This window comes from Manis pentadactyla, chromosome 13 (genome assembly GCF_030020395.1).
Source record: "Manis pentadactyla isolate mManPen7 chromosome 13, mManPen7.hap1, whole genome shotgun sequence".
Classification (NCBI taxonomy): Eukaryota; Metazoa; Chordata; class Mammalia; order Pholidota; family Manidae; genus Manis; species Manis pentadactyla.
In genome coordinates this window covers 60,657,355-60,670,890 of record NC_080031.1, presented here as the reverse complement: position 1 = coordinate 60,670,890, position 13,536 = coordinate 60,657,355, and the positions used below count along the sequence as shown (strand labels likewise).

At 36.3% G+C, this 13,536-nt stretch overlaps 1 protein-coding gene across 1 annotated transcript in view; it reads right to left on the bottom strand.

Moving 5' to 3' along the window:
- The window catches only part of MEIKIN (meiotic kinetochore factor), an 80,074-nt gene that overhangs the window by 27,355 nt on the left and 39,183 nt on the right, over nucleotides 1-13,536 (bottom strand). Inside the window, exons 7-8 of the mRNA XM_036892709.2 lie at nucleotides 10,227-10,307; nucleotides 4,383-4,502 (exon numbers count right to left, since the gene is read on the bottom strand). Coding sequence (XP_036748604.2) covers nucleotides 4,383-4,502; nucleotides 10,227-10,307 — 201 coding nt within the window. The remainder of the gene's footprint in view (nucleotides 1-4,382; nucleotides 4,503-10,226; nucleotides 10,308-13,536) is intronic.

Sequence of the window (13,536 nt, the reverse complement as noted above, 5' to 3'; positions counted from 1 at the left end):
TCTACTGATGGACACTTAGGTTGCTTCCATTTCTTGGCTATTGTAAATAGTGCTGCAATAAACTCATGGGTGCATATGTCTTTTTCAAACCGGGCTCCTGCATTCTTAGGGTAGATTCCTAGGAGTGGGATTCCTGGGTCAAATGGTATTTCTATTTTGAGTTTTTTGATGAACCTCCATACTGTTTTCCACAATGGTTGAACTAGTTTACATTCCCACCAGCAGTGTAGGAGGGTTCCCCTTTCTTGCATCCTTGCCACCATTTGTTGTTGTTTGTCTTTTGGATGGTGGCCATCCTTACTGGTGTGAGGTGATATCTCATTGTGGCTTTAATTTGCATTTCTCTGATGATTAGCGATGCGGAGCATCTTTTCATGTGCCTATGGCCATCTGAATTTCTTCTTTGGAGAAGTATATGTTCAGATCCTCTGCCCATTTTTTAATTGGATTATTTGCTTTTTGTTTTTTGAGGTGCATGGGCTCTTTATATATTTTAGATGTCAACCCCTTATTGGATATGTCATTTATGAATATATTCTCCCATACTGTAAGATGCCTTTTTGTTCTATTGATGGTGTCCTTTGCTGTACAGAAGCTTTTTAGCTTGATATAGTCCCACTTGCTCATTTTTGTTTTTGTTTCCGTTGCCCAGGGAGATATGTTCATGAAGAAGTTGCTCACATTTATGTACAAGAGATTTTTTTTTTGAGAGGGCATCTCTTATATTTATTGATCAAATGGTTGTTAACAACAATAAAATTGTGTATAGGGGACTCAATGCTCAATGCACAATCATTAATCCACCCCAAGCCTAATTCTCATCAGTCTCCAATCTTCTGAAGCATAACGAACAAGTTCTTACATGGTGAACAAATTCTTACATAGTGAATAAGTTCTTACATGGTGAACAGTACAAGGGCAGTCATCACAGAAACTTTCGGTTTTGCTCATGCATTATGAACTATAAACAGTCAGTTCAAATATGAATACGCATTTGGTTTTTATACTTGATTTATATGTGGATACCACATTTCTCTCTTTATTATTATTATTTTTAATAAAATGCTGAAGTGGTAGGTAGATACAAGATAAAGGTAGAAAACATAGTTTAGTGTTGTAAGAGAGCAAATGTAGATGATCAGGTGTGTGCCTGTAGACTATGTGTTAATCCAAGCTAGACTAGGGCAATAAAACATCCACGTATGCAGAAGATTTCTCTCAGAACGGGGGGGTGAGGTTCTAAGTCTCACCTCTGTTGATCCCCAATTTCTCACCTGATGGCCCCCTGCGACTGTGCCTGTCTTAGGTTGTTCCTCCCTTGAGGAATCTTACCCGTCTCTGGCTAACCAGTCATCTTCTGGGGCCATACAGGGAAATGTAAAGTTGGTAAGTGAGAGAGAAGCCATATTGTTTGAAAAGGTTAGCTTTTTACTTCTTTGCAGATTTATGCCCTGTGGCTTCTACGCCCAGCATTTGTCTTGAGGTATCTTTACCACTTGGAAGAATTATGATACTCGGTAAATTCGATATAAGGCATGAATTCTATTTAAGGGTTGTAATTAGGAAGGAAGAAGAAAAGCTATAGAAGTAGCAGGCGGCAGAAAACATGGGAAGATTGATTATTTCTTTGACATATCTTCTTGTAGAGTAACTTAAGCATGTATAGGTTTTAAACTACTAATTAAATTGGACACACACATTAACATAATAGGAATACAGTTACATAACCGAAGCAAATCTATAATAACCAGCCATCTCCAGTGAAACCAAGAAAACCAGTTAGGCATCATAGGCATTTGTGAAAATTTATCTATGATATGATGGATATTGTCCAAGTGTACTTGAACAGTCTGAGAGAAATCAGACAAATTAAAACAACCCATTCCTTGGAACTGTTCACAACCCATATGTTCTTTTAACAGTAGATAGTCTGTAGTTGTAAGATTTTGGAGCGCTACAACTTGCACTTCTCCTAATTCTTGGTTGAGTTCCAACAATATACATCCAGTCAAATTTGTTGTTTTACTGTATGCACAGGCCAGCTTAGATATCTCCTTCTTCATTCCCATGGCAAGTCCAGGAACCAGTGGGATGAATGCAGCTGCAGCTGTAGCATTGCCTGGATCTTTGTTGAGGTTTTTTGATGATCATCTTCTGGTATGACTCTTCCAGAGAGTGCTGATGTTGGAAGTTCTTCTTCATATCGTATCTTAGTTCATTTTCTGGGTAGCCAAATTAGGCTTTGATCCCCTGTATAAACACAAACAGACCCTTTGCCCACACTTTGATATACCCTTTATACCATTGTGTAGAACTCATTGGAGGTCACCACACAGGAACTGCTTTTTTTTTTTTTTTTGAGAAAGGAATATTATCAGAAAAATGTACCTCCATAGCCGATCATCTGACACCCTTTAATTGATCAAAATTAATGATATTTAAAGCATGCATTAATTGTTGATTTACAGTTAGTTTTATCCTATCAGGGAGTAATCCAACTTTTCTTTCTTTCTTTTTTTTTTGTTATCATTAATATACACTTACATGAAGAATATTATGTTTACTAGGCTCTCCCCTATACCAGGTCCCCGCTATAAACCCCTTTACAGTCACTGTCCATCAGCATAGCAAAATGTTGTAGAATCACTACTTGTCTTCTCTGTGTTGTACAGCCCTACCCTTTCTCCCACCCCCCCATTATGCATGCTAATCTTAATACCCCCCTTCTTCTTCCCCTCCCTTATCCCTCCCTACCCACCCATCCTCCCCAGTCCCTTTCCCTTTGGTACCTGTTTGTCCATTCTTGGGTTCTGTGATTCTGCTGCTGTTTTGTTCCTTCAGTTTTTCCTTTGTTCTTATATTCCACAGATGAGTGAAATCATTTGGTATTTCTCTTTCTCCGCTTGGCTTATTTCACTGAGCATAATACCCTCCAGCTCCATCCATGTTGCTGCAAATGGTAGGATTTGCCCTCTTCTTATGGCTGAGTAGTATTCCTTTGTGTATATGGACCACATCTTCTTTATCCACTCATCTACCGATGGACATTTAGGTTGTTTCCAATTCTTGGCTATTGTAAATAGTGCTACAATAAACCTAGGGGTGCATCTGTCTTTCTCAAACTTGATTGCTGCATTCTTAGGGTAAATTCCTAGGAGTGGAATTCCTGGGTCAAATGGTAAGTCTGTTTTTTGCATTTTGATGAACCTCCATACTGCTTTCCACAATGGTTGAACTAATTTACATTCCCACCAGCAGTGTAGGAGGGTTCCCCTTTCTCCACAGCCTTGCCACATTTGTTGTTGTTTGTCTTTTGGATGGCAGCCATCCTTACTGGTGTGAGGTGATACCTCATTGTAGTTTTAATTTGCATTTCTCTGATAATTAGCGATGTGGAGCATCTTTTCATGTGTCTGTTGGCCATTTGTATTTCTTTTTGGAGATCTGTCTGTTCAGTTCCTCTGCCCATTTTTTAATTGAGTTATTTGTTTTTTGTTTGTTTAGGTGGGTGAGCTCTTTATATATTTTGGACGTCAAGCCTTTATCGGATCTGTCATTTACAAATATATTCCCCCATACTGTAGGGTTCCTTTTTGTTCTACTGATGGTATCTTTTGCTGTACAGGAGCTTTTCAGCTTAATATAGTCCCACTTGTTCATTATTGCTGTTGTTTTCCTTGCCCGGGGAGATATGTTCAAGAAGAGGTCACTCATGTTTATGTCTAAGAGATTTTTGCCTATGTTTTTTTCTAAGAGTTTTATAGTTTCATGACTTGCATTCAGGTATTTGATCCATTTCGAATTTACTTTTGTGTATGGGGTTAGACAATGATACAGTTTCATTCTCTTACATGTAGCTGTCCAGTTTTGCCAACACCAGCTGTTGAAGAGGTTGTCATTTCCCCATTGTATATCCATGGCTCCTTTATCGTATATTAATTGACCATATGTTTGGGTTAATATCTGGACTCTATTCTGTTCCACTGGTCTGTGGGTCTGTTCTTGTGCCAGTACCAAATTGTCTTGATTACTCACAGCTCTCAGTTTTATATCTTCTTTATTTAGGGAGCACAGTATTTTCATATATGCATCTTAACATAATGAGGTTGGTAACCAAAATTTATATATACCAAACTGAGTTTTTAATCAGTATTAGGATAATACTGATTCCTTGAGCTGTTGAACACCCCCAAGTCCTTACCATGTAAAGTGTTTTGGCTGTGGAAGTCTAAGACCCTTTATTTGGAATTGTAACTGATTGCTAATTCCCATGTAGGTGATGTTACTTTCAACTGAGTTACAGATTGTATCTCATATACAGAGTATCTAATATAATTGCAATTATTTCATTTAGTAATTGAAGAAAATAATGAAAATACTACCTCATTTGCAGAATTTTCTTGCAAACTTGACACAGGAACAATTTCATTTGAATTAACATAATTGCTGACATGTGGAAATAGCTCTTCAAAAGACGCTTTTTGCACCGAGGACAAATCAATCTATAAAAGAAGATTATAATACTCTTTAGCTTGAAAGTAATTTTTTAAAGAGGAAATTTTATTTGCTATAGTATCACTTAATTTTTTCCTGTTTATTTATCTAAATCTAATTAATATTTGTCAAGTGCCTACTAAATGAAATTCACCTACCCAGCTACCATACCCCCTGGAAAAATATGCCTGCTCTTTCCTTAAATGTCAGTTTTCCCGAGTATTATGCCCTTGACTTCTTCTTGCCTATCAATAACCACCAGATACTTCAAAATCTCTAACATGAGCACTTTCTTGAATATCACATCCATATTGCTATTAGGTTGTTGACCACATATTTCTACATTAAATTCAACATATTTAAAACCAAATTCATGATCCACACTCTTCAGGCTGGGACTCCAAGAAACTTTGTCATGTTGGCCAGCTAGATCTGACCAGAGTAATCTGGCCTGATCCTAGGCTAGAATACACGTGTGCATGGGTGCCCAGAAAGTTTTATCAGCTGTACTGGATGAGAAGTGGTGAGTGTCCACCCCTGCCTAATTGGTTCCCTTCTTAGGAGGACAGGACAACTTCATGTCTATCTATGTGTATCTTGTAACAATGCTAGGAAGGCCACATTAAAGTTAGACCATGGAAAATAAAATTCTCCCAAAGTCCTTGAGCCAACTAGCCTTCTATAGCCTTCTATGCCAGCCAAAGACTGACAGCTTGTAATTGAGGTAGATCTACATGCCTTGTTTGGTGGCAGCAAGCTGTGGAATGACCAAAAGGGTGATTACTGTCAGACTCATTTGGTGAAAAAAGTGTAGACCTTAAAATGTCAAGCCATTAAATGTTCTCAAAAGTATTTTTATTTATTAAAAGACACCAGTATTCACCCACAGAATGGGAGAAAATATTTGTAAATCACTTATCTTGTAAGGATCTAGTATCTAGATTATATAAAGAAAAACTCAACAATAAAAAAGACAACCTAATTTAAAAATAGGTAAAAGGATCTGAGTAGACATTTCTCTAAAAAAGATACACAAATGGCCACTAGGCTCAAGTGCAAAATCGCAATGAGATAACCACTTCAAACCCAAAAAGATGGATTATAATAAGTGTTGGTGAGAATATGGACAAATCAGACCACTAATATGCTGCTAGGAATGTAAAAGGTCCAAACCACTTTGGAAAACAGTCTAGCAGTTCTTCTAATGAATAAACATAGAATTGCCATATAACCCAGCAATTTTACTCCTAGGTATATACTCTAGAGAAATGAAAACATACATTAAAACAAAGGCTTAAACTAAAATGTTTATAGCAACATTATTAATAAAGGCTGGAAGGTGGAAACAACCAAAATGGTCATCAATACAATGGAATATTATTCAGCCATGAATAGGAAAGAAAACGAATATATGTTACAATATGAATGAACTTTGAAAATTTATGCTAAATGAAAGGAGCCACTTACAAAAGAGTACATATTACATTAGTCATTCATATAAAATGTCCAGAACAGGGAAATCCATAGAGATGGAAAGTAGATTAGGGATTGTTTAGGGTTAGAAAGTGGGATTGAGGCATAAAGTGGTAATAACTAAAGGGCATGGGGGTTGCTTTTTTGAGCTGATAAAAATAATTCTAAGTTTACTGTGGTGATGATTGCATATATCTGTGAATATACTAAAGCCCACTAATTTTATACTCTAATAGGTGAATTTTGTGATATGTGAATTATACCTCAAAAAAGCTGTTTTGAAAAATCCCACTATAAAAAAACATGTTCAACATATAGTTATCATGTGACTCAGCAATTCTACTTCCACTTCCAGGTATATACCCAAGAAAACAAAACATATCCACACAAAAACCTGTACATGAACATTTATAGCAATGTTATTCATCCAAATGCCCATAAACTGATGAATTAGTGGTCTATTCTTACAATGGATATTATTATTATTTTTTTTTTTAGATAATTATTTTTTATTGAAGGGTAGTTGACGCACAGTATTACATTACATTAGTTTCAAGTGTACAACACAGTGATTCAACATTTATATACATGATAATTCTAGGTACCAGCTATCACCATACCAAGTTGTTACAATATTTTTACTATATTCCTTATGCTATACATTACATCATTACATCCTGGTTACTTATTTATTTTACCATTGGAAGTCTGTCCTTTTTTTTAATTTAATTTAATTTAATTTAATTTTTTCTTTTTTGTGAGGGCATCTCTCATATTTATTGATCAAATGGTTGTTAACGACAATAAAATTCTGTATAGGGGAGTCAATGCTCAATGCACAATCATTAATCCACCCCAAGCCTAATTTTCGTCAGTCTCCAATCTTCTGAGGCATAACAAACAAGTTCTTACATGGAGAACAAATTCTTACATAATGAATAAGTTACATAGTGAACAGTACAAGGGCAGTCATCACAGAAACTTTCGGTTTTGCTCATGCATTATGAACTATAAACAGTTCAAATATGAATACGCATTTGGTTTTTATACTTGATTTATATGTGGATACCACATTTCTCTCTTTATTATTATTATTTTTAATAAAATGCTGAAGTGGTAGGTAGATACAAGATAAAGGTAGAAAACATAGTTTAGTGTTGTAAGAGAGCAAATGTAGATGATCAGGTGTGTGCCTGTAGACTATGTGTTAATCCGAGCTAGACAAGGGCAATAAAACATCCATGTATGCAGAAGATTTCTCTCAGAACGGGGGAGTGAGGTTCTAAGCCTCACCTCTGTTGATCCCCAATTTCTCACCTGATGACCCCCCTGCGACTGTGCCTGTCTTAGGTTGTTCCTCCCTTGAGGAATCTTACCCGTCTCTGGCTAACCAGTCATCTTCTGGGGCCATACAGGGAAATGTAAAGTTGGTAAGTGAGAGAGAAGCCTTATTGTTTGAAATGGTTAGCTTTTTATTTCTTTGCATATTTATGCCCTGTAGCTTCTATGCCCAGCATTTGTCTTGAGGTATCTTTACCACTTGGAAGAATTATGATACTCAGTAAATTTGATATGAGGCACAAATTCTATTTAAGGGTTGTAATTAGGAAGGAAGAAGAAAAGCTATAGAAGTAGCAGGCGGAAGAAAACATGGGAAGATTGATTATTTCTTTGACATATCTTCTTGTAGAGTAACTTCAGCATGTATAGGTTTTAAGCTACTACTTAAATTGCGCACACACATTAACATAATAGGAGTATAGTTACATAACCAAAGCATATCTGTAATTACCAGCCATCTCCAGTGAAACCAAGAAAACCAGTTAGGCACCTTAGGCATTTGTGAAAACTTATCTATGATATGGTGGATATACAATGGATATTATTTTAAACTGATGAATTAGTGGTCTATTCTTACAATTGATATTATTTAGCCATTAATAAGAAACAATGTACATGCTATAATGTAGATGAACTTTGACAACATTATCCTAAGTAAAAGAAGCCAGACACAAAAGGCCACATATTGTATGATTCCACTTAGGAGAAATAGCCAAGATGAGCAAACCTATATAGACAGAAAACAGACTTGTAATTCCTAGGAGCTAGAGGGTGAGATGGGGGGACTGTGATAGCTAATGGGATGATGAAAAACGCTTTTAAATTGTGGGGATTGGTGCATAACCTTATGACTATACAAAAACCACTAAAGTCACACTTCAGCATGTTTAATTTTATAAAATGTGAATTATAGCTCAATTTTTAGTCATTAAATTAGTTTTGCTGGGGAAAAAACTCATTTTGGACATTTATCCCTCATCTATACATTTTAACCCCAAATAACAAACAAAAATTTAGAAAATGAAACACTCACTTTCTGGAAAAGTATTAATTTTTAGAACACTGGAAAGATTGTGAGCAGAGTGTTAGCAGAAACCTTTTCTCCAGCTTAAAAACTGATCTTTGATTAACTCTCTAGCTCTGTTCCACCAGAAAACAACGAAAGTGAGAATATCAACTGTATAACTAGGCAACATTGCTTATGGTAAAAACAATGTCTGATTGGTAAATTGTATCTGGACTGGGAAGATGTATACATGCACTATTAATAAATGCATTATAAATAAATACTGTAAAAAACACCATGCTCTGGGTTTCCCTGCCTCTTGTAATTAGGCATTTTAATTAGGCACTGTAGGGACCCTGGAAGCTATGTCTATGTGTTATTACAAAAGATACTGGACCTCATCTCCTTGTATTTGAGCTGTCCCCAGACTGTATGTAAGCTGCTGCATGTATTCTGTGAGGAATGCTTTCACTGAAGAGAAACACCTGATTCTGCCCTGCTTGCAAACTGTATTCCCATTGTTATGCTGAACTTAAGAAGAAATCTGACTGGGTAACAGCTAAAGACTCTTAGGAAAAAACAGAGTGGGTAAAGTTTATGATGTTGGATTTCACAATGATTTCTTGGCTATGACACCAAAGCACAGGCAAAGAAAAAACTGCTAAATTGGGACTACATAAAAATTAAACTGTTGCACATCAAAGGACACTATCAACAGAATGAGAAGACAGAATGGGAGAAAAGATATTTGCAAACCATGTATTTGATAAGTGGCTAAAAAACATTCTATATAAAGAACATCTACACCTCAACACAAAAACATAAATAAAATATACAATGTTACTTAGAAATTGGGTAGAGGACTTCAATAGACATTTCTCAAAAGAAAATATACAAATGGCCAATAATCATGTGAAAAGATACTCAACATCACTAGCCATTAGGGAAAAATAAATGAAAAACACAATGAGATACCATCTTACACCCATGAGGATGGCTATTGTTTTTTTTTAAATAGAAAATAACACATGTTGACAAGGATGTAGAGAACACTTGTGCATTGTTGGTGGGAATGTAAACTAGTACAGCTGCTATGGAAAATGGTATGGCAGTTCCTCAAAAAGTTAAATTGAGAATTACCATACGATCTCGCAGTTCCACTTGGAAGTATACAGCCAAAATAATTGAAAGCAGGGACATGGAGAGATATTTGTACAGCCATACTCATCACAGCATTATTCACAATAGCTAAAAGATGGAAGCAACCCAAATGTCCATAGACAGAAGAATGGACAAATAAAATATGGTATGTACATAAAATGGAATATTATTCAGCCTCAAAAGAGGAAAGAAATGCTGATATATGCTACAACATGGAAGAAACTTGAAGACATTATGATAAGTGAAAAAAGCCAGTCACAAAAGGACAAATACTTATGATTCCATTTACACAAAGTGCCTTGAACAGTCAACTTCATAGAGATAGAAAGGCACATGGGTGGTTTCCAGGGATTGGGGTAGAGGAGGAATGGGTAATTACTGTTTAATGGGCATGGAATTTCAGTATTGCAAGATGAAAAAAGTTCTGGATATGGATAGTGCTGATGGCTGCACAACAATGTGAATGTACTTGAACTGTACACTTAAAAATAGTTAAAATGGTAAATTTTATATTATGCATACTTTGCCACAAAAGAAAAAGAAAGAAGAATGCTGGTTGATACTGCAGTATTCTAATATTTCTTTCATGTATAGCAGTAGTTAGAGTACTTCCAGTGAAAGTGTGCTTATGCAGCAGAAAAATACAGACATTATTTTCTACGTACAATGTTTTCCTGGTGCAAGAGAAAAATAATGGTGGTGGGTGGGGGCCAGAAAATAGACAGTACAAGTTCCAAGCGCTAATACTTACCACTAAAGCACCTTTTTGTGAAGATGGAGTACTTGTTAACGGGCCTCTGCTTTTCTCACCTTGGGTACTGGGATTTGTGTTCTGTCAATGATTTGTGAAACAGGGGTTTGGAACAGCAGAAAGAAATAAAATAATACAGTAAGAACACAATTTAAAATTAGTATACTAGATCATAATGTGTTATAGTAATAAAATTAATCTGTGAATTAAATTTTAAACAATTTGACAGGTAACTAAAGAATTTTCTGGCTTGAGATAGGTCAAACAACTACCAAGAGAACTCTATGGCCCAAAAACTGTATGAAAATATTTTGGTTAAAATCATTATTAATTTAGAAAGAAAAGCTAATTAAAGCTTTCATTGGAAATGGTGCTTTGATTATCTTTGATAACTGTTAAGAAGAGTATTTTACTTTTAGCATTTATTTAATTTCTAGTATATTATTGTACTTTCTATGGAAATGGATTATACGTTATTTCTGAAACTGTTGAAACATATATATAAGCAAGGATAATCAGTTTAAAATATATACATTTAAATGTATATAGATACTTTCATTTATAGAACAGCAAAGTTCAAGAGATGATAATGTAGGATACAAACTTGATTTCTATTTCTTGAAGATGCAAAGAGACAGGTGGACAAATCAAGAAAGATCAAGTGACAGAGAAAATAGTGAACGACAGGATCAGAGAGATAAAAATATTAAGAAACAGGCAGAGGGACAGATGTAGGGTATGGGAGAAGACAGGGTCAGAGTAGGAAGGGAGGGAAGGAATAAGGGGAGAGAGGCAGGATGGGGAGATGAAAAAGAGGAAGAAAAGAGTAAGGAAGACTAAAACCTATACATGCTTATGTTACACTACAAGAAGATATGTCAAAGAAATAATCAATCTTCCCATGTTTTCTTCCATCTGCTACTTCTATAGCTTTTCTTCTTCCTTCCTAATTACAACCCTTAAGTAGAATTCATGCCTCATATCGAAATTACCGAGTATCATAATTCTTCCAAGTGGTAAAGATACCTCAAGACAAATGCTGGGCATAGAAGCCACAGGGCATAAATCTGCAAAGACGCAAAAAGCTAACCTTTTCAAACAATATGGCTTCTCTCTCACTTACCAACTTTACATTTCCCTGTATGGCCCCAGAAAATGACTGGTTAGCCAGAGACGGGTAAGATTCCTCAAGGGAGGAACAACCTAAGACAGGCACAGTCGTCGCAGGGGGGTCATCAGGTGAGAAATTGGGGATCAACAGAGGTGAGGCTTAGAACCTCACCCACCCTGTTTTGAGAGAAATCATCTGCATCCGTGGATGTTTTGTTGCCCTTGTCTAGCTTGGATTAATACTTAGTCTATAGGCACACATCTGATCATCTACATTTGCTTTCTTACAGCACTAAACTATGTTTTCTACCTTTACCTTGCATCTACCTACCACTTCAGCATTTTATTTAAAAAAATAATAATAATAATAATAAGGGAGAAATGTGGGATTCACATATAAATCAAGTATAAAATCAAACGAATATTCATATTTGACCTGATTGTTTATAGTTCATAATGAGTGATCAAAACTGAAAGTTTCTGTGATGACTGCCCTTGTACTGTTCACCATATAAGAACTTATTCACTATGTAAGAATTTGTTCACCATGTAAGAACTTGTTTGTTATGCTTCAGAAGATCGGAGACTGATGAGAATTAGGCTTGGGGTGGATTAATGATTGTGCATTGAGTCCCCTATACAGAATTTTATTGTTGTTAACAACCATCTGATCAATAAATATGAGAGATGTCCTCTCAAAAAAAAAAAAGCAAGGAAGACTGTGAGGTGAGAGACAGGGAGAAGACAGAACAACAGCAACTGTGAGCAGAAAAACAGAAAGTAACAGTCAGAGATAGAGAAGGACAGAGATCAAGGCAGAGACACAGAGAAGAGAGAGACAGCGCTTAAGATTTCAAGGCAAAACCAGGGAGAGAAAAGACAGAAACAGGTAGAGGCAGAGCAGAAACAGGGACAGAGATGGTCAGAGACAGAAGATAGGCAGCTTTATTTTTAGCAGTCAGCTGCCTTTTAACTCTTGGATTCCATGAAACAATCGTCCCTCTGATTTATTTATTTGAATAGGTGTCTATTTTATGCTGCCAAGTCTGGAACCCAAAGTCAGAGGTAAAACTTGAACATCATAGGAAAGTTGTGTTAGGTTTCCTTTTTTCTTTCTGGCTTAAAATCTCTTTAAACAGTTGCTTGTTCAATAAATAATCTGGAATAGTTTATTAAAAAAACTTTTATTTAAAAAATGTATTGTATACTTACCTGCTATACTGAATATGTCAGCTCTCTACTTTATTAGCTATATAATCTTTTAATATCTTCATCTGAACAATGAGGATTATTCCTACCCCTAGGGACTGCTAAAGAGAACCTACGGTGCCTGGAGAGCAGGAGATACTAAATGATAGTTGTAATTATCATCACTGTGGCAGCCACAGAGGTGCTCTGCTCAGATCTCCTTAATCAAAGAGCTGGCAGTCAGCTGACAGACCCCAGCTACAATAGCTTTACCATCTGCTTCAGATTTCAGGCTGAGGCCACTGCCTCTTCCAGCAGCCCTCCAGCAACATCTGAGCAAAGCCACCCAATGTCAGACTCCTGCAACGGACAATTTTTGCCCCAGACCTCCCACTGGGAGAGCTTTCATCAGATCTTCATCGAGGACTGAGGTTACCTGCCTAATTCTGCTTCCTCCTAGCTTTTCTCTAGTTATTATCCCCTCCAATATTCCACCTGAACTCTTAATTCTGTCTGAATATCTGCTTCCCAGTGGCCCCAAGGGACAAAATTGTCAACTGTCAGTCCATTTAGAAAACATCTGCCTGTAAATAGAGGCAAGTATATAGCTTCTCTGCATTTTTTCTTAGATTGGTTAAGAAATTATGCATCTCTAAACCTTCCCAATAAGTACATTTGCTTTTTATACTCTTTTCAAGAAATAGTTAATAAAAGGCCAGCGCTTACCAAAGCAGGTTCCAGGGACCGAGGAAGCAGAACTTTGGGAACTGATCTACCTGAATTGCCTTCAAGAGCAGACCTCTGGTGAGATGATGGAGCCTTGACTTGAAGATGATGAGCACTTAACTTTGTCTGAAAATTTCTATCTTTAGGATCAGGATCTTTTTCAGGCTGAAACAAATTCATAATTATAAAATACATTTCAGAGTGCTATAGAAACATTTGTAGCACTTCTCAGTTGTTCTATTTTTACTGTAATGTATATAATACATATGTTACAATTGTTTCAGTT